Source organism: Notechis scutatus, chromosome 4 (assembly GCF_049901735.1).
Source record: "Notechis scutatus isolate UNSWTSFEM ecotype Mainland chromosome 4, rNotScu1.2, whole genome shotgun sequence".
Taxonomy (NCBI): Eukaryota; Metazoa; Chordata; class Lepidosauria; order Squamata; family Elapidae; genus Notechis; species Notechis scutatus.
The window spans coordinates 62,163,937-62,189,914 of NC_142012.1; the positions used below are offsets into that span (position 1 = coordinate 62,163,937).

Sequence of the window (25,978 nt, forward strand, 5' to 3'; positions counted from 1 at the left end):
GGTTTTTAAAATCCATTTATTTCTTTTAAAGACAACAAATTTAAATGGATAGCATTTCAAGTGCACTTTCCTTGTTGTCGATGGCAGTCTTATAATTTAAAAGGCAGCAGTTCTAGAATGTAAGATCTTTTGTGCTTTGCTGCCTCTTTTCTTCATGAATACTCACATCTTTACCACTTACATAAATGTTTGAAAATCAAATAAAAATGAAAGCAAAGCTTCCCAGCTCAAACCGTTATTGCACTAAAAAACATTCATAAGCCCATTGTGAAAAAAAGTTGATATCTTTTTCCTCACAATCATCTTCTGTACAGACCTGGGAAAGAAACTAATTGCTAAAATACATCCTGTATTATTTGCATTTCATCATATATTTATATATAGCACTGCAACATCCAATAAGTTTCTCTGTGCCCTTTTCCTATAGGAACTAAGGGTTTGTTTAAAAAAAAAAATCAGGTCTTCCAACCATTCTTAGATCTCATTTCTTTCCCCCTATTCGTAATATTTTAAATGATTGCATTTGAAATTAGAAAAAAAATACTTAACAATGCTTTTCTCTGCCTTGATTTGGTGTTTCATAATTATTAAGGCATACTATTTTTATATGTAACTTCTAATAGTTGTACCAATAGTTGTCTTAATGCACACCGTTCCTGATTATGCATATTGACCCTCTCCAGTCAATTGAAGAAGGCAAAGCTTTATTGTGATATTAAAAATCTGCAAGGTCGTATATCCTTATGAAGCTGTAATATTTCAAAAGGAGCAGACGGAAACACATAGGCAGTAAACCTTGACCCCACATTACTAAACTATATGTCATGTTCACCAAAAGACTGCTTCAGAATTAACCGACTGGAATCCCCAGAGGGAAAATGTTTCAGAATATGACCATCTCTGGAAAGATTTTTTAAAAAGGTTAGCTACAAGTATTAGGTATGCTTTTTGATTGTGTGTGCTTAAGAGTGTGACTCTACTATTTATTTTCTATATATAATCTGAGTAACTAGCGTCCTCTTATGAGCTATCCCTAACCATTATTGTCTATATTTTTATTTAATTTATATGGCTGTTCAGATCAGACATTGTGTCATACAATATATCAAAAAGAAAACAACAGTTTAAGTTAAAACTCCAAGGCATTTGTTTTTGTTTTTATTTTTTTCAATGGGAGATATTTTCAAGTCATATTATTGGAGTGGCTTTCTATTGTTTGTCTTCCTTGCCACCAATTTTTTTGTATGTGACTACAGTACATAAAGCCAAAAAGGTATTTTTGCATTCTTTTCCTTCCTTAATTTTATTTATCATTTGTGAAATTGATCCATCTCCCAAAAGGCAAAAGAAGAGTTGATACCCTTATCCACAAACTCAATGCTACAGGATCAGGGACTCAATAGAATTTATTACCCTTTTTGCTTTTGGGGGGGGAGGGGGGAAATGTGATTTGTTAGAAAAGCATATAGATTATTGGACCCCTCCCCCATCCAATCAAATTAGAGGAAAGGTACCAGATAAAGAGTCCCATAGAGTTTTCAGCAAGAATACTAAAGCAGCAAGCAAGAGATCAGATATCTTGGTTCAGATCCATGCACTGATAATATTACCCTGGCCGGGTAATGACACATCTGCAGAAGCAAAGCACCAAGAACCCAACAGAGATTCATAAAAATTTGGGGAGAGGAGTTTTGAGACCTCCAAACTTGTTACCCAATAATTTCAGCCACAATGAAAAAAAAAAAGTTCTCTATATCCTAAATCAGCAATCTGACCTGACTCTATGACTGTCCAACAGAATAGCTGTTAGTCTTTCCTCAGTTATACAGAAAACACTGGGGTTAGTTTTTATGCTGACAAACATTATCCAAAATGTGTGGAAATTAATATTTGGAAATGATGCTGTTTTATTCCCACAAAGACAACTGTTTAGATGTTAGTGACTTCACAAGCTGGGTGATAAGAGGTAGCCCCACGTTAGCTATTGGTCATGAATCTTGGTATCTTGCACTGATGTGGAAACGAAATACAGAAAGAACAGGAGGAAAGGGTAAACATAAGTCATGTTTATGTTTTCATCAGCATAGCAAGAAGTCCTTCATGTCATTTCTCCAGCAATCAAAAAAAGAACACTAGTGTAGTGTGAATCATATCTCTGGTAGCTGGACCTTGAAAGTCAGATTGAGTTTTCTCCATTAAAAAAAAACAATACTCTTGGAGGGAGTTCCGGTTTGCAGCGCTTCGTGGCAGGCAGCAATCCGCGATCGTGCGCGGTTTTTGCCTGCGCTCGCTGCTGGAGTGCCCTGAGCCATCCGGCTTCAGGGCTAAGCCACCTCCGTAGAAGGTGGTGAAGACAGGGGGGATCTGGCAGGGTCGAGAGGATTGCACCTCTCCTCCCTAGCCGGCTAAACTCCCTTTTCCGAAGGTGGTACAAGCAGCGGTCAGAAATGGCCGCCACAAAGAAGCGCTCAGCCGGGAAAGAAAGTGCAGGAGGAAGTTAAGAAGTGAAAGTTTTTTGGCTGACTGGGACAAAGTAACAACAAAGATATCCTGGAACCTAAAACTTGCAAAAGATACATCGTTCCAAATACCCAAAAAGCTATTATTAAATAGAATAATAATCTGAATGAATAAAATGAATGTTTATGTTTAAAATGAAAATGGATAAAACAGCAATATATATGAAATTATCATTAAATTTGTTATAATAATTGAAATAAAAGTTGTGTATTAATTGTTCAGAGTTTGGAGTCTACTTTGGAAGCCTAGTTGCAGCAAAAGAAGTCAACCTTTAAGCACTGAATTTGAAAGAAGATACTGAGGAAAATTAGCCCGTATGTCTAGTGATAATCAACCAATGGTTTTTTTCCAGGCTCACCTCTTTAATAGGCAACTTTTATAAAGTATATTTTCCAGACTTAAAAGAAAAATTAAGGTTGAAGGTATTAGATGCTATTTGTTTAGCAGTTCCCTGAGGCTTCTCGTCTCAGCCAAGCACTATATAAAAATAATATTCAGTCTTTGGTAACAAATTATAGCTCAAAGTTGCAGTTTTAAAAAAGTACTCTCCATATATATAGTCTAGGGATCCCATATTGCCGGATAAAACCAGTGACAAAAGTAGTGGAGCTTAAAAAGTTCTGATTGTTGATTTGAGATCAAATTCACATCTTTTTTTTTAAATGATTGAACACTGCTTAAAATGTGAGATGGCTTAATGGCTCACAACCTCTCACAGCGTCATTGTAAGAAACATACATTATTGTGAGTGAAAGCCTTAGAAGATCTCCATCAAAGTTTCTTGGCAACCTATGGAATCAAAGAGATTTTCACCAGGTCTTTTACCCATTCACTCCCCTCCCTTCCCCACTGCTCCCACTATAGCACTATTGCAGGATTGTTTTAAAATTTATTCTTTTTTTTTTTTTTGGCTCCTTTTTTACCCTCTCCAAATAAGGGTTAGGCAAACGTGAGTGGTTTGATTACTTGCTTAGCAGCAACATAATATTTTATCAGTTCCAAACTTTAAGCCTTTGGTGATAACATTCACAAAAATCACCACTCTAGCTCTACTGGATATTCTCCAACAAGGCACGCTGTACAATGGCCGATTTTCCCGCTTTTGAACTTGTTGATTTTTAGGTTATTTTCCTGGTCTTGTCTTGCTTTTATGCTTTCTTGAACAGAGGAAACCAATCCTTCTACTGAGAGGTAAACAACGCTGTCAGCTCCTGAAGAGAAGAAAAACATATCATTTTTGTACTATTTTATGCTGCCTAAATTGTCAGCTCCTGAAGAGAAGAAAAACATATCAAGTTGTACTATTTTATGCTGCCTAAATTGCTTAACTCAAATATTTTCTATAGTTGGATCTTTAATAAAATATATTAATTGGTAATTTGCATCATTAGATTTTACAAGTGGGATAAATTTGTACATGTACAAAACCTTCGTTTTCATTTACATTGTAGATTTTAAATTTTTTGGTATCTTTTTGAATCTCTGCATCGTGGATTTCTGTTAGTTTACTTGATAATGCTTGTTAATTATAGTTCAATCAAAAGAATGAAAATTCTGTTAAAATGTGTTATAAAATATGATGTTAATGTTTTATTTTCCAATGACATTCCAACTGTAAAAAAGTCCTGTTTTCAGGAAGAGAAGTTTAAAATATGGAACTAAGGATCTGACATTTTAATTAGATGGATCAATTAGCATTAGCTAATCTTGATTCTTTAAATTTGCAATAAAAGCTTGCTGAGCATTCTTTAGACCTACCTAAACCAAAGATTTTGATGTATGTCTATGTATATCAGCTGTCAGACTGTATTTCCAATTATATAAGGCAAAATATGCTGTTCCTTTTATGAAGATGAATTAAATATTGACCAAATATGTTAGCTAAACATTCCATATTAATTCTAATCTAATCTTACATATTATTTCATGATGTGCATGTAAGTCTGCAGCACATTAATACATGCTTATTTCATTAAGCAAATGCATTAATATATGCAGAAAAACCAATGCATTAAATGGATATTGGAAACAAATTCATGGAAACAATCCTCCTTTAATTGACCACAAACACCTGTCTGTGTGTGGAGGTAAAACATAGAAAAATGGGGTCTTTCCAACCCCTTGCTCAAGCACTAGACCCTATACCAGTCCAGACAAATGGCGGTCCAGTGTCTTCTTAAAAACCTTCAGTGATGCAGCCCCCACAAATTTTGGAGGCAAGCTGTTCCACTGATTGTTCTCACAATCAGTAAATTTCTCCTCAGATCTAGATTGGATGTTTTTTTTTAATGATCTTCCACCCATTACTTCTTGTCCTGCCTTCACTTCAGGTGCTTTGGAGAAGTCGAAGCTTCTCAAGTACTGGAAGATTGGTAGAAGAGTTCACTTTAAACTTCCATGTCCCCAGACACTGCCTCTTTTGTATAAAATAAAGTATCTTTTGCACATTAGGAGGAAATTATGAGGGGGAAAAAAAAAACTCCATTCCCAAATGTGCAAGGCTCTGTAAGTGCAAAGGTATTTATGTGTCTTTGGTTATATCATAGTTTTTTTTTTTTCTATTCAAGAAATAAAACTATCTATTCAGAATTAAGCAATTGATTTCTGTTGGGCTTGTTCTAATCCCAATAAATGAGAAGAGTATTGAAGTTCAAGACATCTAGAACAGGGGTGTCAAACTTGATTCTTTCGAGGGCCGGATCAACATTGTAGTTCTCCGCTGGCCTGGGGGTAGGTGGGTGGAGATGGGATGGATGCCTCCTAAAGCATGCCCCCCCATGCCCCGTTTTTGGCGTGAATGGCCTCATGTAGCAGTTTGCTGGCCAAAACAGGATGCGGGGCCTCCCGCGCCCCCTCCTCCTGTGGCCCATTTTGGCTGCCAGAGGCACTTTGCTACTTCCAGGCCGGTCCTGCAGGACAGATTTAAGCATCTCTGGTCTAGAAAATTTAACCCATCATTTCATAAGATGATCATGTCAGCTTTTACAAGATCTAAAGAGACGCAGGTGAAAGGCAGACAGCACCGCTCCACTAATTTTCAATAAATTTCTGCAATGCTTTACTCCAATCACCACCAATACAACCTTATTAATTATAGCTATAACAATCTCTCTGCTGTAATAAACTCAATTTGCCTTCAAGATTAACCTGGCTACCCGTCTGAAACTATTGCTTGAATGAAAAATAAAAACTTTTTTTTTACCTATGTAGCCTGCTAGGTCTTTAAATTCAGGTCTGTTTGCAATAAGTTCTTCTTTCGTTGGAATGTTTATTCCCATGTAACATGGAAATTTTATTGGAGGTGAAGCCACACGGATGTGCACCTGTGAAGGGAAACGCTATTATGAGACTAGCAGTGTTTTAACTACATCATAGTTTGCAATGGCAAACACGAGTCAACTTTAAATGCTACAAGGATAAGGGTAAGAACAGAAAACACCGTTGAAGAATTGACTGGGTTTCTCTTAGTAGCAAGAACAGTAGTAGTTAGAAGCAGAAGAGTGTTGAGAAAGGAACAGTCATGAAAACGTCTCGTCCCTTCTCCCTCTACTCTGATATGCTCACTTACCTCCTTAGCACCAGATTCTCTCAATAGTTTAATTATAGGGGAAATAGTGTTGCCTCGCACAATCGAATCATCAATAAGGACAACTCGCTTCCCCCTGAAGTTGTCTGACAAGACTCCAAATTTTTTGGCCACTCCCAGCTGTCTTAACCTCATGTTTGGCTGAATGAAAGTTCTTCCTACATATCTGTTTTTGCAAAGCACTTCAATGTACGGTAAGCCACACTGAAAACAAGCAAAACACGAAGGTCAAGGTACATTTTTTGGGGCAGTGATTAAAACAATTTCCTTATCCAATACCATTGGTTTGCAATGAACTGACTTTTTAATTCATCGCTTTGAAATGCACCAAGGAAAGACCAAGTGCTGAAAGTCTGTATTAGTACAATCCCCTGTATTTCTTTGTGACAAAATTTATTCATTTGGTATTCTAATTCAGAGTAAAGGTAACAAGACATCCAAAACATTTTTTAAAATCAATGCTTTCCTGATGTTTTGTATTTTATTCGGCTCAAGGGGATTATAAATTATAATTAAAACAACAACAAAAACAAGAAAGGTGTAGAGCGGTACCTTTTGTGCATAGCCAAGGGCTGCAGGCGTTGCGGATTCTGGGACTGTGCTAACTAAATCTGCTTCCACTGGGGCCTCAATAGCAAGCTGTTGACCGCATCTCCTTCTTACAGAATACACCATCTGACCTACGTGAAGAAGGAAAACGCCATATGTGTTTTTATGCGGAACTGGCCATAAATCTCTCTCCTGCTTTTAAGTTAGCTTTCTGAGAAGCACCTATCTAAATATCAGTGATGATGGTCAGGTCTCATAAAAACTTGACCTAATAAAGTCAGATCTTTTTAATTTACATAGCAATTTCCATAGGGTGCATTGAAGAGCCAGCAATAGCAATAGCACTTAAGAGTTATATACCGTTTCACAGTGTTTTACAGCCCTCTCTAAGCTGTTTACAAAGTCAGCATCTTGCCCCCAACAATCTGGGCCCTCATTTTACCCACCTGGGAAGGACGGAAGGCTGAGTCAACCTTGAGACAGTGAGGATCGAACTGCTAAATTGCAGTCAGTCGGCAGTCAGCAGAAGTAGCTTGCAGTACTGCATTCTAACCACTGCGCCACCATGGAAGAACTACATAATTTTTAAAATCTAAAATAATGTATCCCAAATCAAAGATGATTTGGGGATAATTTACCTTCGAAGATGCTATCTGGCCTTGCAAAGTACACATATTCAAAAATGCAGAATGCTGCTGGATCTCCTTGAGGTCTCGGTACAATATCTAAAGTTTGGACATCGTATCTGGATATTTTCACAATCTCTCCAGGCATGACTTCTCGATAGTATCTTGAAAATATAGTGGTACATGTTAAACATCCCAACTGCTTTACTTAGAAACTCTGGTATTTGGTTATAGAAAAGTTTCATTTTCAGATTGAATAGACAATAACATGTTTTTTTTTCCCTAAAGAGCAAGGGTATTTATGAAACTTTACATTTATTTCTTACTTTGTCAGATGTTTTTGATCATTATTCTGCACTTATTATTTATTAAACTTATACCCCCTTATAACAACAGGGCAATTGTTTAAAAAAATTTTTTCTCAAATTCTACAAGAACTTACTTTCTTCTTGAAAGTGAAAAATGGAAAGAGTTAAAAAGAAAAAAGTCCATTTTTCTTTGAGCATGCAAACTGAAGCTGTCAATTTCAAGAACAAATAAAATTTATTCTGATTCTATATGCATAAATGAAAGCATGATATTTAGGGCTTAATGGTTTATTTATAATTAGTTTTTACAGATGAATTATTTCATTATTTATCTTTTAAAAAGTACCCTAATCCTGGCTTCCGGTTTGTCGGCTTCGCGAGCGGCAGGGATTTGCGAAGCTGCGCGATCCCTGCCGCGCTAGCCGTTTTGGGGCTCCGACCCAGCCGGGTGCGGAGCTAGGCTGCCTGCAGGGGCAGCTGAAGGTAGGGGATCCGGAGAAGGGTTTGGGGTGCTGCAGACTCCCTCCCTGGCCGGCAGAACTCCCTTTTCCCAGGACGGTGCAGCGGCGGTCTGTAATGGCCGCCACAAAGAAGCTGGCAGCCGGGTAAGAATGCGCAGGAGGAAGTGGAGAAAGTGATTGAGAGGAGAAAGTTTTTCTTGGTTCCTAGGACTCTAAGACATATCTAATAAAATTCCTGAAAAGTATGACTTTCTGAATAATACCTGCCAGAAGAGGAAAAAGCGGCTGTGAAGGTGCTGAAAGGATAGCTTTCCCTCTTTTCCTACGGAATAAATAACTGGATATTAAGAAACCTATTTCTTTTAGGTGAAAATTGGTTTTAAGCGATGAGTGGGAAGAGAGAGGATTAAAAAGAAAACATTTGTATGCTAAGATTTGTTGGAGCAGATGCCTTAAGGATTTGAAGACTAGAATATATTGCAATAAGATTTTAAACAGATTTGGACTTTCTTTCTCTTGGATTGATATTGCCCCAGAAGGAGAAAGTGAGAACTCTGCCTTGGTTTGGACTGACTGATAACTTTGGGACTGTTTTTTTTATTTTATTTTCTTTTGAATATTCTGGTTGTTGTAAGAAGAAAGAAGGGGAAAAGAAAAGAAAAGATTTATAATGGCTCTTTCTGTTGAGGAACTAAGAAAAGAATATGAACAAGCAAAAAAAATGGTAAAGATGGTGTGGAAGAAGCTTTCCTTTTCTTAGAAATGGCGCTTATTAATTATCAACAAACTTTACAACAGATGAAGACAGCAGAGGAACAAGAAAGAAAGAAAGGAGCCATCTTTAATGAATCTCAGAACTTGATCCAGAAAGAAGGAAGAGAGAAAGAAAAGAAAAGAAGAGAAAAGAAGAAAATTAAAGGACTTAAGGACTTAAGATCTAAAAAAACATTTAAGAAAGGGAAAAATAAGGTGCAAAACCAATATGATGATAGTAAACAAAAGGGAAAAGGAATACGACAGAGAAGGGAAGCTGGCAAGGCAGAGGCTAGAAGAAGGGGGGTAGAAAGGTTTGTTGGGAGAAGAAAGAAAGGGAAAAGGTGGAGAAAAGCTACAATGTCTTGAAATTAAATGAAAAAAAGAAACTTTTTTTGGATAATGGATAAAGTATAATTTAAAAAAAAAAAAAGATTTTGCAAGGTACATAAGATGAGATGGTAGTATTGTAATGATTTAAGAGTTGATGAGAGATTAAAATGTTAAAATGTTTAAAAATGATTGGCTTTAAAACTTAATAATAGGGGAGGTTTAGAATATTGTTTTAATTAAAGAGTTTAATAAGACTATGGTATTGATGTTATTATAAAATTTTTATTATAGTATCTTTTTTTAATATTTGGATTTATTGTCTAATTATGTACTTAATTATGTTGGATGTATTAGTTAGATAGAATGTACCAAGCAAAATCGGATTGGGTATTAGATATTATTTTAAAGATTAATTTGATTAACTTAGGGGAGATAGAAAGGCATCATACTCTGATTAATGATTTCAGGAGAAACTTATTTTCTTTTTTTTTATAAGGAATGAGACAAAGGGATGATAAAAATGGACAAAAGATATAAATATAATGATTCAAATTAAGATGATTAATTAAGATAGAAGTAAGAAGTGTGAAACATGTGGGGAAGTTAATATAGAAGGCTTAGAATGGTAAATAAAATAAGTAATGATATGTAAGATGAGCATGAATATAATTGAAGTCCATGAAGAGAGAGACACCTGGGTCCAAGTTACTTTCCAAAAGATTTTTTTTATGTTTTGTGTGTTGTGTGTATATGTCTTTTGGGGGAGAATTAGTTAAAAATTGTAGAAATATAGATTGAGAATAATGGTAACTAAGTCAGAAAGAAACAGATGAAATAATAATAATGATATTGAATAAGAGTAAAGAGAAGTAAAGAGAAATTGAATAAGAGGTTTTGGTATGTTGTATGGAAATGGTTTAAAACAGAATTATAATTTATCTGACTTGTTAAATTGACAATGAAAAAAGGTTTAAACATGTAATGAATAATGACAATTTGTGTGTTTTAAAAATTAATAAAACTTGTTTTAAAAAAAAAAAAAAAAAAGTACCCTAATCCTAACATTGCAAAGTGATTCAGTGCGATATTGACTTTCAGATCAAATGCTTTATTGTTTTAAAACTAAATATTACTATACTCCAATGTGGTAGATGCAGTGTCCAGTTCTTGCTTAAAAAATGAAGAAATTATTGATTTGTTTTTAATTCCTCTTTAAACAAATGAATTATTAACTTACTCTGCACCAATAGATAAAAAGCTACAGGATTCTGAAGAAACTACCCAGCCTTCAGTTTCAGCATTATTTTTCCCTGTAATAAATTCAACAATAATTAAAGAAATGTCTTAACAATTCTAAGAACTTATTTCTGTCTGTTTAACTTTACATAGTACATTTGCTGTGGCTGCAGCTGCTTTTTTCTATAATAAAAGTGAAGCCTACTTAAACAGACAACAGACACTTGCAGGGTATAATAAGTACACTGGAATTTTCCAAAACACAACAAAATGTTCACTAACAAAATATGTTATTTACACTTTGCTGCGATTGCAGGATGAAAAATTGATCTGTCTACAGCAAATATACAGCAAAAAGTGTGAAAATAACTAATGCCACAGGTGACTCGCTAGTCTAGATGCCAAAGATTCTTTTCCAAAATTTAAATCTTCAAATAAAGTTCAAATAATTCTAAAAATATTTCTGGAAATTGACTGATGTATTTAAATTAAAATTTACATCGATACATTTGAACATGTTCTTATTTTCTGTCATGATTACCAAAAATATTTATTTTCAAATATTCCAGATGTCACAGACCAATCATAAATATACCCCGTTTTACTTTACAGTTTAATTTAATATTATATTATATTTTCCAGTGTATGTTACGTTTACTGGAGACTAGCTCAGAAACTTAAAAATAGGTGACTTTCTCATAACAATATGCAGCAATTACATTTTTAAAAGATAGCTGGTTCACTGATGAAAAGAAAACAATTTGAGAAAGGTAACAGTATTTTTTAAATGAACATACTTTCAGCTATAGTTCTCAAAGGACTATTTCAAGGGTCTTCAAACTTGACAGCTTTAAGACTTGTGGACTTCAACTCCCAGAATTCCTCCTCCAGTCACGTTAGCTCGGGAATTCTGGGAGTTGAAGTCCACAAGTCTTAAACTTGCCAAGTTTGAAGACCCTTGGACTCTATTAACACATAGGGAAACCGTACCTTTTCCATTGATATCACCTACTGGAACAAGGCGGCCAATACAGAGAGGACGGTTCCCATAGGGATCACGAACTGCATAAATAATGTCTTTATGCATCATCAGAAGTGAATATGAAGTGGGTGTTTCATTCATCAAATTTTTAATCCTGAAATAGAAAAGCTAGTTTAATACATTGCTTATTTCGAGAATTCCAACAATCGGGAGGGGGGGAAGCACTTGAGCAAATGGAGGTCAGTTGTATCGATTTAAATTCTTTTCTCATCAGGCACATGATTTACCTTGCCACCCAATCTGGTGTATCATCTTCCTCTAAAGGAGGGGTGAATGCCAACAGTTGGGTGATCAGTTCACTATCAGAACTGGTAGACAGGCCCACTCCATGACGCATTAGCTGTGTATAACAAAAGACAAAGGTTTATTATAGGTAGAGGTAACTTTAGTGCAGATTCTCCCCCCCCCCCCGTGTGTGTGTGTGTGTGTGAAGTCGGCAGAGTGCCAGTGGGGACAGCTAAATGAATCCAGATGGACCATGTAATGAATTTAGCATTCTGTGCAGATGGTAAACTTTTTATTCAGCATGGAAAAATGATGCAATAGTTGATGTTACGGTTACACTGATTGTTACCAATAGCTAGCTCCATACCCGTGCTTCGCTACGAAACTATGTGGCTGGGCTTAGTTTTTGGGGAGGAAAATAAGGGGAATTCTGCCTCGGCCTATCAGCATCCATCGGTATTCATTTGGCTAGCATCCTGTCAATGTGTGAGAGAGTTGAGGGCTGTTTGGAAGTTGAAACAATATTTGCTGTGTGAGCAAGAAGGGAGACAGCAAGAACCCTGGGCATGGCTTAGCTCAACTGTTCTGTACTAAAGCTGCTTGGTGCTGTGAAACTATAAGTGAAACTGAAACTCCTCTGCTTGTGTTTTGCATTTGGAACAAATTTCTTTTCAGGTGAGGACGGGGAGTAGAACTCCTTAGCATCAGAGCGTGTTAATAATAATGTACGAAATATTAATGCTCTGATGGTCATTTAGAAAAATCCTTTCTTAGTGAGCACCTAGAAGCCAAGAGGAACATACGGCCAAATTTCAAGTTTGTAGGCTTTACGGTTCTGGAGATTTTGTGATGATACGTGAGTGGTATTTCGCTTTTATATATATAGATTAACAACATAGTGTAGCATTACATTAAGGTATATAATGCCTTCTAATAGACACTGAAACATTTCTTTCTATACTAACAATAACAAACATCAAAGACAGATCAGGAAGTAGTTACCATTTCCGGTCGTAACTAAGACTACTTTTCTGCCCCCAAACTTAAAACATTTTTACTATGAAGCCTGCATTACTGGGAAACAACACGAAAGTTTTTAGGCAACTTTAACAAAAGAAAGAAGTCTGTATGACCTTCCATTTTTCAGAGAACAGGAAACCGTAAGCAACTCAACCTGCCAAGATCCACTCGGCACATCAGCTATCTCACTAGAAGCAACAGCATATATAGGATCACTGCTACACCACATTAAACGATGCTTACCGGCTGCCCCTCTGATCATTTGTACCATCCATCTTCTCCCTCCCTACAGGCAGAAACTTAAAACTGCAAAAAACAGTTTTGGTCAAAACAGCTAAGTCTTGTATGGAGGAAGCAAAGTTAGAGCTGCAGGCTTGCTTTTAAGTATGCAGGCTGAAGTGTTTTTGAAGCTGTTTCCCAGTCTCATGTTCCATCAGAGGAGATGATGATTCAAAAAATTTCAAGTTGTGCAGAAATGGACAAATTAGCCTTGGCATTAAAAAATAAAGACACTTCAATATACTACAATAGCTGGAACTGCTGGTACAAATGGATAGACCAAAGATAGATTTCACACTAAAAGGCAAAAGAGGATAGGATAGAATCGTAGTAGTGATATACAGATATATGTAAGGATTAAGTGTGTATATGGCATAAAATTAGGATAAAAAGGAGGTCTCACAAACTGTTCGAAGATGAAAATGTTTTTAATTGTTTTCTATCTTTTTCCTTCTATTTTCTTCTTCTTTTCTTCTTTTATTTTTCTCTCTTACATTTATGTATGTGTTGTTGGTCTGTTTTAATTGTAAAATCAATAAAATTTGTTTAAAAAAAGAAGCAGCTGTTTCCCAGAAAGCTCGGATAAATTCACTGATACTGTGACATACAACTTAGCTTCTGTGGGGACCTGTTTGCGCCTGCCAAGAGCTGGCACGTATATAATAACAACAAGCCTTGATTCACAGCTAAATTCATGCATCTATGCCATGCCAAAGAGGAGGCCTATAGGAAAGGAGACCGGATTTTGTACAATAAGGCAGGGGTCCCCAACCACCGGTCCGTGGACCGGTACCGGTCCGCGGAACAAGTGCTACCGGGCCGCTGGTTGCTGGGCGCCGCCATCTTTTTTTTATGAAAAAGTGCTTCCGGTGAGTTTTTCCGGGTAGGAAGCTCACCGGAAGCACTTTTTCATCAAAAAAAGATGGCGGCGCCCAGCTGATGCCGGTACCGGGCCGCGGCATGAAAAAAGGTTGGGGATCACTGCAATAAGGGGAGGAATGTAGTAACAAGGGAGATCGGAGTAGCAAAGGGAACATACTCCTGAAAAGCTGAGAAACCAGTTCTCAGCTATTGAACCAGCAACTGGAAGTCTGAAGAACATTATTGGAAGAGACCTCCCTTCCTTTACCGAAGAGAATTGGCAACTGGCAGATGCCCTGAATGTGTTCCACTGTAGGTTTGAGAGGACATCAGTATAATCTATCGCTACCTTCTCCATCTCAGATACATACAACGGCAGCCAAATCTCCTATACCTATTTTCATCCCTCTGGGCCCTCCTCCACCTCTGGTATTCTCAGAGAAAAGATGTGCAAGGTCTGTTTCATAGACAAAAGATCAGAAAAGCACCAGGCCCAGGCAGAGTAATTCCTTCTTGGTTGAAAGCCTGTGCTGAACAACTGGCCTCCATCTTCACTCACATCTTTAATAAGTCACTGGAGATGTATTACGTCCCTTCTTGCTTCAACTGCTCCATTATCATGTCAGTTCCCAAGAAACCCTCCATCAGTAAACTAAATGACTATACACCGATTGCTCTGACTTTTGAGAGTTTAGTGCTGGCCCACCTGAAAATCATGATGGATCTGCTGGTTAGACTCCCTTGTGGTTTGCTTACCAAGCAAATACATCGGCAAATGATGCTTGTAACCTCTTGAATCCCCTATGCATGGGTCCTTATCGTAGACTTCAGCTCAGCATTCAATACCATAATTCCAGAAATGCTTCACTCTAAACTGATTCAGCCACCTGTGCCTTTCCGTACTTGTAGGGTGTAACTTTTTGACAGATAGGAAGTAACAGGTACAGCTAGAGAAAATTGCATCTAATACCCAGGCAATTAGCACAGGCGCCCCTCAGGGCTGTGCACTCTTCTCCATTGCTCTTCTTATATACTAATGACTGCATGTCTAGGGATCCCTCTGTTAAAGTACTAAAGTCTGCAGATAATACAAGTGTCATCGGCCTCATTTGAGACAGTGACGAGTCTGCCTATAGAAGGGAGGTTGAACGACCACACACTGTAGCAGTCTGCAGCTGAACATGCTTAAAACTGTAGAGGTGAGAATGGATTTTAGGAGGAGCCCTTCTATTTGACCGCTCCTTGCTATATTTGACAGAACAGCATCCGCAGTAGAATCCTTCAAGTTTTGGGGTTCTATAATCTCCCAGGATTTGAAATGAACACCTAACATTAGAACCACTATTTAAAAAACCCAAGGAAAAAAATGTTCTTCCTGCATCAACTCAGGAAGTTCAAACTGCCCCAAGAGCTATACAGTTTTACAGAGGAATGATTGAGTCTGTCATGATGTATTTCTGTAACTGTCTATCTTGGTACAGTTATCAAACAGAACAGGTACAGATTCCAATGGATAGTTAGGACTGCAGAATGAACAATTGCAACCAGCTGAATCCCTAATTGTCACAGTACTGTCTAACGTCTATGTACATTTTACCCATGTTGTATGGCTAATCATCATCATTATCATCATTCTTATCTTCTTCACTACCTCCTCTTATTTGTATTATGATTATGGTTACTATTACTCTGCTGTTTTGCATGTACAATGAGAGCTTCTAAACTGGAGAAAAGTCCTTTGTGTATCTAATCACACTTCTGCAATTGCCATTGTTGTTCTCTTCTGTACTGTTCTATTCTAATCAACTGACCGAAATAAATCAGTGGAATGGAACAAGCTGGGGAAAAAAAAAACCTGGATCAAAAGGATAGAAAGATAGGTACTTATTTTAGTACAGAATTTTTGTATTCCACATTTCTCATTCACAGAATGTCTACAAAAAAATCCCTTTGAGTTTGTAAGACTAGGATTTCTCATTTTAAATTTAATATCACTGTTTTAATTAGAGTAGTATAGCAATTGAGGCACGGGAGTGAGACAGAGATGATCAGATTCAAAGATCTCCTTAGATATTGGAAGTCAGTTTGCTGATTTTGGGTCAGACTGTTTCTCCCAGCCCTAGTGTCATGCCCCTGGTGGACACTGACTCTGAGGAGGAACAGCCAACAGGGAGTGGAAGTGTGGCTCCAGAGGTGGTGGAGGAGGCTGGGGAAGGGCAGAGGCCGGCTGAGCAGTCAGAGGAAGACCCAGGCCCATCCCCTCTCCATCTTAGGGTATGCAGGGAGGAGAGGATAAGGGAGAAACGTGGTCTACTGGGGAGGAGAGGGCCATGATCCTCTTCATGGGTTGCAGCTGTGAGATCTGCATAAAAGGTTGGACCTGCGTGCTAACAGACGCTGGAGACAAATTAGTGTTTTATTCCTAAAGAAGGTTTATCTTGGTTGGCGTTCTTCCAACAGACTGTCCCTGGTTATCTTCCTGAAGTTGGCAATTATCTATCCTGGTCTGTTGTGAAACTTTATTCAGTGCGGTTTGTTTTTGGTTTTTGCTTCGTTATCGGCTCTTTGAATGTGAACTGTGTTTCTTGCCTTTGAAATGTTATTCTGAAAATAGTTTACTCCTCCGCTGTGAACAATTAAACAGTGAAGCCAAGTTGAAGGCATTAAAGGACTTTTATTTACGTTTTGGTTTTTGTTGTATTTCTGATATACTCTGGGTCATCACACCTAGATTGGGAACTTGAAAAACATCTATCTACCAACCTAGACTGAATCAGCATAGTAAATAATGATATATAGCCTTCAACGTATCAACTTATTTTTAAGTGGCATCGATAGGCCACCCAATTCAGAACAATCTACTGAAGAAATCTTCACCCTGCAGTGGATTGATTCAGGCTGATGATAATTATATACTAATTATGGAAGAACAGACATAGTTGATATTCACCAAATTGTTCGTAAATTCTCTAATTTCTGCCAAAGGGATGTAAAACGTACATCTTTCTCAGTCATTTTCGGAAGCTGCACAAAATAAATTTCTGGAAGTGATTTACTTCTTTGGCCATTTGTTTCATTCACAACTACAGATATGATAGTAAACTAAACTGCACTCAAAACAATCTATTATCAGTATTACATTGTGTATGGTAGAGAATGAATTAAAGGTGAATATGATGCTAATTGGCACTCTTCTCTTCTCACTAGCTTTTTGTGAGAGAACAAGGGGCCAGAGAATAAGCAGGCCATATCTATAGGCCTTAGATCTATGGGCTGTTTACCATCACCTGGGCAGATACGGTACGCCTAAAGAGCATGTGTTTCAGGCATCTATATGGGAGAATCTTCTGAGGGAGGATGTGTGAATGCTGAATGCATCAGTGATTATAAACTAACTAGCTCGATACCTGTACATTGCTATGAAACTATGTGGTCGGGCTTAGTTTTTGGGGAGGAAAATAAGGGAAAAAAATTCTGCCTCGGCCTACCAACGTCCATCGGTATTCATTTGGCTAGCGTGCTGTCAGTGTGTGAAAGTTGAGGACTCTTTGGAAACTGAAACAGTATTTGCTGTGTGAGCAAGGAGACAGCAAGGAGCCTGGGTGTGGCTTAGCTCAACTGTTCTGTACTAAAGCTGCTTGGCGCTGTGAAACTAAAATGGAAATTCCTCTCCTCTGCTTGTGTTTTGGATTTGGAACAGATTTCTTTTCAAGTGGGAGTAGAACTCCTTAGCATCAGAGCGTGTTAATAATAATATAGGAAATAGTAATACTCTGATGGTCATTTCGAAAAATCCTTTCTTAGTGAGCACCTAGAAGCCAAGAGGAACATACGTGCCAAATTTGAAGTTTGTAGGCTTTACGGTTCTGGAGATTTTGTGATGATACGTGAGTGGCATTTCGCTTTTATATATATATAGATTTAGAGGGGCAGGATGGAAAAGATCTCAGAATAATAGAGTTGGAAAAGACCTTGGAAATCTTCTAATCTAGTCCAACCCCCTGCTTAGGCAGGAAACCCTATACCATTTCAGACAAGTGGGTTGTCCAATCTCTTCTTAAAACCTTCCAGTGTTGGAGCATTCACAACTTCTGGAGGCAAGTTATCCCACTGATTAATTGTTCTGTCAGAAATTTCTCCTTAGTTCTAGGTTGCTTCTCTCCTTGATTAGTTTCTATCCATTGCTTCTTGTTCTTCTCTCAGGTGCTTTGGAGAATAGCTTGACCCCCTTCAACTCTGTGGCAACCCCTGAGATATAGGAACACTGCTATCATGTCACCCCAAGTCCTTCTTTTCATTAAACTAGACATACCCAATCCCAGCAACCGTTCTTCATATGTTTTAGCCTCCAGTCCCTTAATCCTCTTTGTTGCTCTTCTCTGCACTCTTTCTAGAGTCCCAACATCTTTTTTTACATCATGGCGACCAAAGCTGGATGCCATATTCCAAGATGACTAAGGTGAAAGGAAAGCTTCATACAAGCTCAGATTGCTGCTGTGCATTAGGGCTGGGTTTAGGATTCCGGTTTCCTTCCAACTGACCTCGACCGCTACAACTTAAACATTCTAATGTATTTGGACTGTACCCTTAAAACGATCTTTGCATCCTATTACTACCCAACGGATATAAACTTCTCTATTATGAGTGAATTTACTATCCTTTTCCACTTTCTCATCTTAGGAAAACAGATCCATACCTTTCTCCTCAGTCGCACAGCATTCGTTAGCTCTCCATTGTGGGCGACCGCAATTTTCCCGTGCAAAGTTTCCACCACAAACGGTTGACAATTATCAAGGACAGACACCCCAGAGGTAGAGTATCTTGTATGGCCGATTCCAAGATTTGAAACGTACAGTTTCTTCAGACTGTCTTCGCTGAACACGTGATTAACAAGACCCATTCCCTGCGAAGAAAAAGGAAATGGGACGGATGAACTAAAATGGCGTTTTCGGTATTGCTTACAATGGACAGCGGTGTCAAACTAATCCCTTTGAGCTAATTGGGAAGAAGAAAAAGCTCTACTTAATTGAGATTGATTTACAAAATGTCTATGACTTCCTGTCTCATATAATGAGTCTGGACAACTCACACCAATCCAAAAACAAAAAACGAAACCCTCCCTTCCCAAGCTCCAGATCAAATATCTTCCTAACTCAAGCCCCATCCTAGCCCAATGGCTGGGAGAAAACACAGGTCTTTGTAACCCTACGGAGGAATAAAAGGGTAGGAATTCCTCGGATCTAAGGTAGGACAAAGTTTCAAAGAACTTGCCTCCCAAGACCTATCAGGTGGCAACATTTAAGGGAGGACACCTGCCCTAGTGGTGGGATTCAAATTTTTTTACTACCAGTTCTGTGGGCGTGGCTTGGTGGGCGTGGCAGGGGAAGGATACTGTAAAATCTCCATTCCCATCCCACTCCTGGGGGAAGGTTACTGCAAAATCCCATTCCCTCCCCACCCCACTAACCTGCTTTCCAGCTCCGTTCTCCTGTGCAGGGCAACAAAAGAAGACCCAGCCAATCAGCTGGGACTCGGAAGGCAGAGAATAGATGGGCGCGGGGCCAGCCAGAGGTGGTATTTGCAGGTTCTCTGAACTACTCAAAATTTCCACTACCAGTTTTCCAGAACTGGTCAGAACCTGCTGAATACCACCTCTGGCATGCCCTATCTGGCTTAGTGTGATGGGAAGATACTCTCGGGGAGACTGTCCTGAAAATAACCTAGACATTTGCCATTTGGTGTTTTAACCAGCACCATGAATTGCACTGGGAAAGCTACTGGAAATCAATGTAGCCCACACAGCACTGGTTTACTCAACTGAACCGCAGGGCATCCAATGCATGTCACTTTTTTTCTGAGCCAGTTGTAGCTTCCAGAAGGTCTTCAAGGGGCAGCCCCATGGAGTGTTATCCACAAGGGAGGCGATTAAGACATCCCTTAACTCAACCCATTAAATCAATTTACAACACATGCAAATACTACTGCATGTTATCATTTTCTAAATGTTTTTTCACATTCCTCTTGTGACAAAGTTATGTTCATTACTTTATAATGCTCTTTATAAAATTTTGATGGTTAGATGTGTGAGAGTTACAAATTACAAATGGGAGTGTCAAAATCCTGCACAGACGACGGTCTTATTTACATCAAATATATTCATACACTGAAATATTTTGAGTTCTCCCAGCATTCATTTTTAAAGAGAGAAAACAAATTAGAGTAATCTCCACATCTTCTTCTTTTACCCCTGAAGGACTAGGCTGGGCACAGCTCCTAGAGAAAATCTACTTATGAGGCAGCTAAAGTTAACACCAGTTTGATGGCTCATCAACATCATTGTCATGCCCCTGGTGGAGTCATGAGGGAGAGGATGAACAGTCAAGACAGGGAGTGGAGGTGTGGCTCCAGAGGTTGTAGAGAAGGCTGGGGAAGGACAGAGGCCGGCTGGGCAGTCAGAGGAAGAACCAGGCCCATCCCCTCTTCATCCTAGGACACGCAGGGAGGAACGGAGAAGGAAACAACTTGGCTTACGAGAGAGGAAGCGGCCATGATCCTCCTCATTGATTGCAGCTGGGAGACCAGTATATAAGAGAGACGATTACAACACAGCGTTGCCAGAAGCAAAGCGTGTTTTATTTTGGGTTGAAGTTACCTTGGTTGGCGTCCTTCCAACAGACTGTGCCTTGTTATCTCCTTGAAGTTGGTAATTACTTATTCTGGTCCGTTGTGGAAATTCCTCCATTGTAGTTTGTTTTAGTGTTTTATTTCAGCTCTATCTGCTCATTACATTCGGACTGAATTGCTTTCTTTGGAAGACTATTTTTGAGTACGTTTTATCTCCAACTGAGAATTATTGAACAATGGGGCCAAGTTGGAGGCATTAAAGGACATTTATTTACATTTTGGATTTTGTTACATTTGTGTTATACTCTGGGTCAACAACATCATATGAAATCTCCCCCCTCCCCCTTGGGAATACCAGATAATATTACCTTGTGCACTTTGAAATGTGCTGATTCTCCATCACTTGTCACAATCCCCGCACTCTCTTGGCCTCTACGAGAAAAGGAAGAGCAGGTAAGGAATCTGTATTTCTGAGTCTGGATCTTTATGTCACCAGAAAGGTGCCATTCATGGTTGAGGGATTTTTACAGGTGTTGTGAAGACCCCAAGATCTGCAAAAAGCTTTGTAAACTGTAAGAAAATAACTCTTCCTCCTAAAACAAAAACCACACATGAAGAAGAACAATACATAAAAGCAATTGTGGGAATGGGGAGATGGAAAGAAACGTTATATAAAAAGAGACTGTTGACTGGAACTTTAAAGAAAAGTTATCACACTGCAATATTTAGTTGGGGAGATCCTTTTTCCTGATAAGTTCAAATGCTGAATATGTGATATTGGTCCACACACACCCTTTAACTTTTTTTCTGCAGACTTCATAATTATTAGACAAAAATAGGTTTTCATGAGAAAAAAAAATATTCCAGAATCCGAACACCTTCTAGAGTCATAATTAAAAACAAAAGCATTTTCTCATGGGAAGGATTCTTATAATTAATTCCAAAACCTTATTAATTCCAAAAAAGTATCTGGACATGTAACTTCCCAAAATAAAACTTCCAATTACCTTTTTGCTGCTTTTCCCCCCACCCCATTTTTAAAAAGTCCTTAAAATTGTATTTCAAGCTACTTTTATTAAGGCTTGAAAGAAACTCAACCACTGTTTTTAAATTTGTTGCTCCAAAGATTCCTAAAACCTAAAAAGTTAACAAGCATTTTCTGAAAGTGATTTGAAAAGAAAACATGTGTACCCAATTTTATTTTATTTTGACCATGGTTTGTGCAAAAAGATTATTCCCTTGTGTCCCAAAGCCCTAATTCTGGAGACTGCTGCTTTGCAGTATTCTCATGAGAAGCAACCGTCTGGAGCACTTCTGAGTAATCTCAAGTCTTTTTGTTGTCCGGAGAGCAATTTAAAAAAGAGGTGGTTTATTTACTGGCTCTTCATTCCACCATAGTTGTTGGTGGAGTCGGTCTTCAGTTGCCATTTTTCCCACAGAAGTCGCTTTCTCTACTATATTAGAGGCATGGCTTGCAATAGTACGTAAGGGTGCTTATAATATCATTTCCTAGTTAGATGCCTTCCATATCATGTTGCGTCTTCGGCGTTTAGTCATGCCGGCCACACGACCACGGAGACGTCTTCAGACAGTGCTGGCTGTTCGGCTTTGTAATGGAGATGAGCACCATCCCTAGAGCCAGAAACAACTAGCATGTATGTGCGGAAACGACTAGCATGTATGTGCGAGGGGAACCTTCACCTTTACCTTATAGCATGTTGGATCACAATTCCCAGAATTCCATTAAGCATTGCTGTAGTTCCCATTATATTTGAAGAGCCTCGGGTTTGCTAGGATGCAAGGCTCAAAGCTTCCCATCAAAAATTCTAGATTGAAATATCTTTGGTGGAGAAAAAGGGAAAAAAAGGCATTGCCTTTCTCTTCCTTCTCAGAATCCTTCTGTAATATGAACCTGTTGGCTAGTTATTTAGCTGCCATGGCAACATCTCCCAAGTATTATGGAACACCGAGGTTCCTTTGTTGACAATACTCAGGGGGATCTCAATTAGCACCTGAGATAGTTGCAGAACCTAGATTTGGGGTGGTGGAAGACCCTTAAAAAGAAACATTTATATAGAAGAAATATATCTACAGAATATATATGATTCTTTCCAAAATATCATCTAAATTCAAATAAATATTTTAATGAAATGTTTTATTTGAATATATAAAACAGAAAATGCAGAATTGAAATAATTTGCAAACCAACTAAATTAGTATTGCAGTGCGTTATCACATTTTCTATTAAGATGAATCTTGCATTTATAAAGGATGTCATGTATTTGCTCCAGACAATACAAAAAGAATATAGACGTGTTTTCCACACAAACTTGAACTTAATTTCCTTGGTTTGCTTTTAGCATATTATACTCGATTCACTCAGTAGACTACTCAAGTGGAACTATTATTGAACATCACTGAATGCTCAGAATTCAAATTACAGTGACTCCATTAGTTAAGAACCACAAAAGGCTTTGCGAATGCAGATCAAGCATTTAGGAGAAAGGTAAGTATGTGCATGTGTGAAATTATGATTTACAGTTTTGAAAGGGATTCTAAACCATGTGAAAAAAAAACACCAAATATTTTACAAAACCAAAGGCATCATTTGCTAGCGAATCCGGAGAGAATCGGGGTGCAAGTGTTTTCATTCCAAACAAAATCCTAGCCTATAGTTGTGTGTGTGTATGTATATGTATATGCTGACATATACATTGGACACCACCTCCCATCATCCTCAGCACCCAGCTAGGCTGGTGATCCAATGCCTCTGGAGGGGGCCAGATGGAGGAAAGCTTAGAGCTCTTGTGTACATTAAGAGCAGAGATTATATTTAAAGCCCATTGCATAACAAAGGTTATACAGAATGCATTCCATCCCTGGAATTGTGCTTAATTTTTGCAGAGCAGAAAACAGCTTATTTGGGGTGCCAATGATTAACAGACTTTGCAATCATTTCTGCCCGAGCTGCTTTATTTTGCTGCCTCTAAGACGGAACCTGCTTATTTGGCAGTTTCTCAAGTTACTCCCCTCAGGCAGCTTGAGCCAGTAAAACTGGATCCTTTCATCTCTGTGGAGCTTACTGACAATCAGCCGTCTGGTTTCCTAGGAAACGCAATCTTGGCTAGAAATAGTGAATCATTTCCAGGTCACTTTCAACATGGAGAGTGGAGCAGGAAGGCACTGGACTGAGGAGGAGGTTAAAGCCTTGCTAAGCGTCTGGTCAGAAAAAAATATCAGAAAGCAACTCCATGGGACCTTACGGAATAAAGGGATATTTATTTACATTGCTAAAAGGCTGCAGGAATTGGGGATCTGCAGAGACTGGAAACAGTGTCGGGCAAAGTATAAAAACCTGAAATATGAATATAGGACAGTTAAATATGCCCACAACTCAGGAGATGCTACAAAGACTATGAAGTTCTTCCATGAGCTGGATGCCATATTGCAACATAAACCTGTCACCCACTTAACAGAGGAGGAGAACAGCAGGTGTTCAGCCAATGACATCATAAATGCCACCAAGGAGAACAATGAAGGTAAAAACAACCATCCCAAACTCTTTCCTTTTTTTCCTCCTCCTTCTTCTTATTGCTGTTATCTAAAATACATACAGGCTTGTAAAACTCAGGCCCATGCAAAGGCACTGCAGATGACATAGTTGGTAGAACAAACCGACTTAATGCGCTCCCTTATCTGTGTGTCTGTTGGGGAAGGGGGGGGAGACAAGGAGGAGGGTGAGTGTTTCTATAAATACATAAACTTAAGTTAAACCAGCTGCTGAGCTAGCTAGTTTCCTAAGACGAATTCCTCTAGAGAAACACAAAATCAAAACAAAACAAAAAAAGAGACTAAGGGCCAGCAAACTTCTGCTGGTTTTATTGCTGGTTTATCTGTAACATTTTGTGCTGTTTTATAGTTGTGTTGCTAGGTTGGAAGAAAAAATGCTGGGCCACGAGCAATATATATATATTTATGTCACTCCCAGTGATATGTTTATGCCCTGCTAGAATTTAAGCAAAAGGACCAAAAATGTAAATCACCTGCTCGCAGTGATGGAAACATGTTGTTGCTTTGGAAATTTTTTTTTTCCAAGAGATTTGTCTTACCTTGCTAAAGAACACTTAAAACACATCAAAGTTCTTTTAAATGGTGAATCAACTGCTGAAATGAAAAACTATATTCACAAGAGTTTTGCATGTTTGTATGTGATGTATTTTGCTTGCCTGCTGGAAGTCAGAAAATATATTTTTGGGGAAAGGAAAAAAAGAAAGAAAGCCCAAAGCCAAATCAAGCCACTTGACAAAAAGTATTCCTTGATAATAAATTAAGAGCATGTGTAAATTATTATTCCATGAAGCTTTCAAGCATTGATTTATAATCACAGGAAGATTTTTTCCCCTTTAAAACATGATCAGGGAAGTAATTTAAAAGGTTTCATTTTCTTTAGAGAATTCTCGGTTAAATATTTGATTGTAGCAACAAGAACCGAAAAAAGTCTGCATAAACCTTGCAATGCACATTAATTTGTTTCAAATTAATAACATAAAGACACTGTTTTTTTTTTTAAAAAAATAACTATCTTTAAATAATGTAAAACAATGCAACAAAAGAGAGGAAAACCCCATAAATTGAATCTTGTGTCTAGATAAATAGTCTATAGTCGTTTGTTCCCGGTTTTGAGGATGAGGAGATGGGTTTTTTGGTTCTGTTTTCACAGTTTATCAATTCCAACTTACATATACAAATTATATTTAAAAAAAATTGAGATCCACAAAGAAAAGCTATACCTTTCCCCTTTCTATAAACATGTGAATCATGTTTATAGATGTTTGCTGGAAAAATAGCAGTGTACCAAGGATACTTCTCACCTATTATTCTTGAAATCTCTGAATGAAGATATTAATTATGTTACAGAAGCCTAGCGAGAATTTTTCCCCTAATCCAAATCAAAGAGTTGAATCTAATGGCTTTGTAACTAAGTGAACAAAAGCATGTTTCCCTTCCCCCACTTCCCTAAAGTACTATCCAGTGGTACATAAAGGAGTGAAGGACTCTTGTTTGAGGAAGTAAGACTACTACCCAGAAGGAAAGGTGGCATTTGCAAAAATCAGTACTGTAATGGCACTTTCAGATTATCTTCAGAAATGGTTCCTCCCTCATTGTCAATAATTCTGTGGTAAAAATGAGCCACACTTTCATGGGGTGAAGGGCAGGTGGAGGCTATCCATTGCCTACACTTTGGAACAACTTCTGTGTAGTAATTGAACCCAATTTTCCATAGACTATTAAGAATGGAATTCTTTCTTACAGCCTTCAGATGGGTGATTGGAGCCATCCGATTGCTTATACAATGATGATGATTTGTCTGTCTTTATATTCTTTTACTAGAGAGGTTTTATTGTAGTGTATTTCTATTGATGTAGAAAACATAGAATCTTTGTAACGTTGACAGAATACTAATCATATCAAATTAATCCAATCCATGAATCAGTCACACCTTTTGAAAATAGAAAGCCTCGTGAAATGTGGTGTTTCCTACAGCAGTCCAGGGC

General features: G+C 38.1%; 2 protein-coding genes across 5 annotated transcripts in view; one reads left to right on the top strand and one right to left on the bottom strand.

The window, feature by feature from the left end:
• Positions 1-25,978, bottom strand: part of PPAT (phosphoribosyl pyrophosphate amidotransferase) — a 67,856-nt gene continuing 41,878 nt past the window's right edge. The window contains exons 2-11 of the mRNA XM_026676566.2: positions 20,792-20,855; positions 18,496-18,702; positions 11,642-11,754; positions 11,363-11,508; positions 10,374-10,446; positions 7,294-7,445; positions 6,659-6,786; positions 6,089-6,310; positions 5,723-5,843; positions 1-3,731 (exon numbers count right to left, since the gene is read on the bottom strand). Of these exons, the coding sequence (XP_026532351.1) occupies positions 3,556-3,731; positions 5,723-5,843; positions 6,089-6,310; positions 6,659-6,786; positions 7,294-7,445; positions 10,374-10,446; positions 11,363-11,508; positions 11,642-11,754; positions 18,496-18,702; positions 20,792-20,855 (1,402 nt within the window). The 3' untranslated portion in view covers positions 1-3,555. The remainder of the gene's footprint in view (positions 3,732-5,722; positions 5,844-6,088; positions 6,311-6,658; positions 6,787-7,293; positions 7,446-10,373; positions 10,447-11,362; positions 11,509-11,641; positions 11,755-18,495; positions 18,703-20,791; positions 20,856-25,978) is intronic.
• The window catches only part of PAICS (phosphoribosylaminoimidazole carboxylase and phosphoribosylaminoimidazolesuccinocarboxamide synthase), a 38,459-nt gene continuing 35,986 nt past the window's right edge, over positions 23,506-25,978 (top strand). For all 4 annotated transcript variants that reach the window (XM_026676570.2, XM_087963620.1, XM_087963619.1 and 1 more), the window contains exon 1: positions 23,506-23,962. In XM_026676570.2, the coding sequence (XP_026532355.2) occupies positions 23,584-23,962 (379 nt within the window). In that variant the 5' untranslated portion in view covers positions 23,506-23,583. The remainder of the gene's footprint in view (positions 23,963-25,978) is intronic.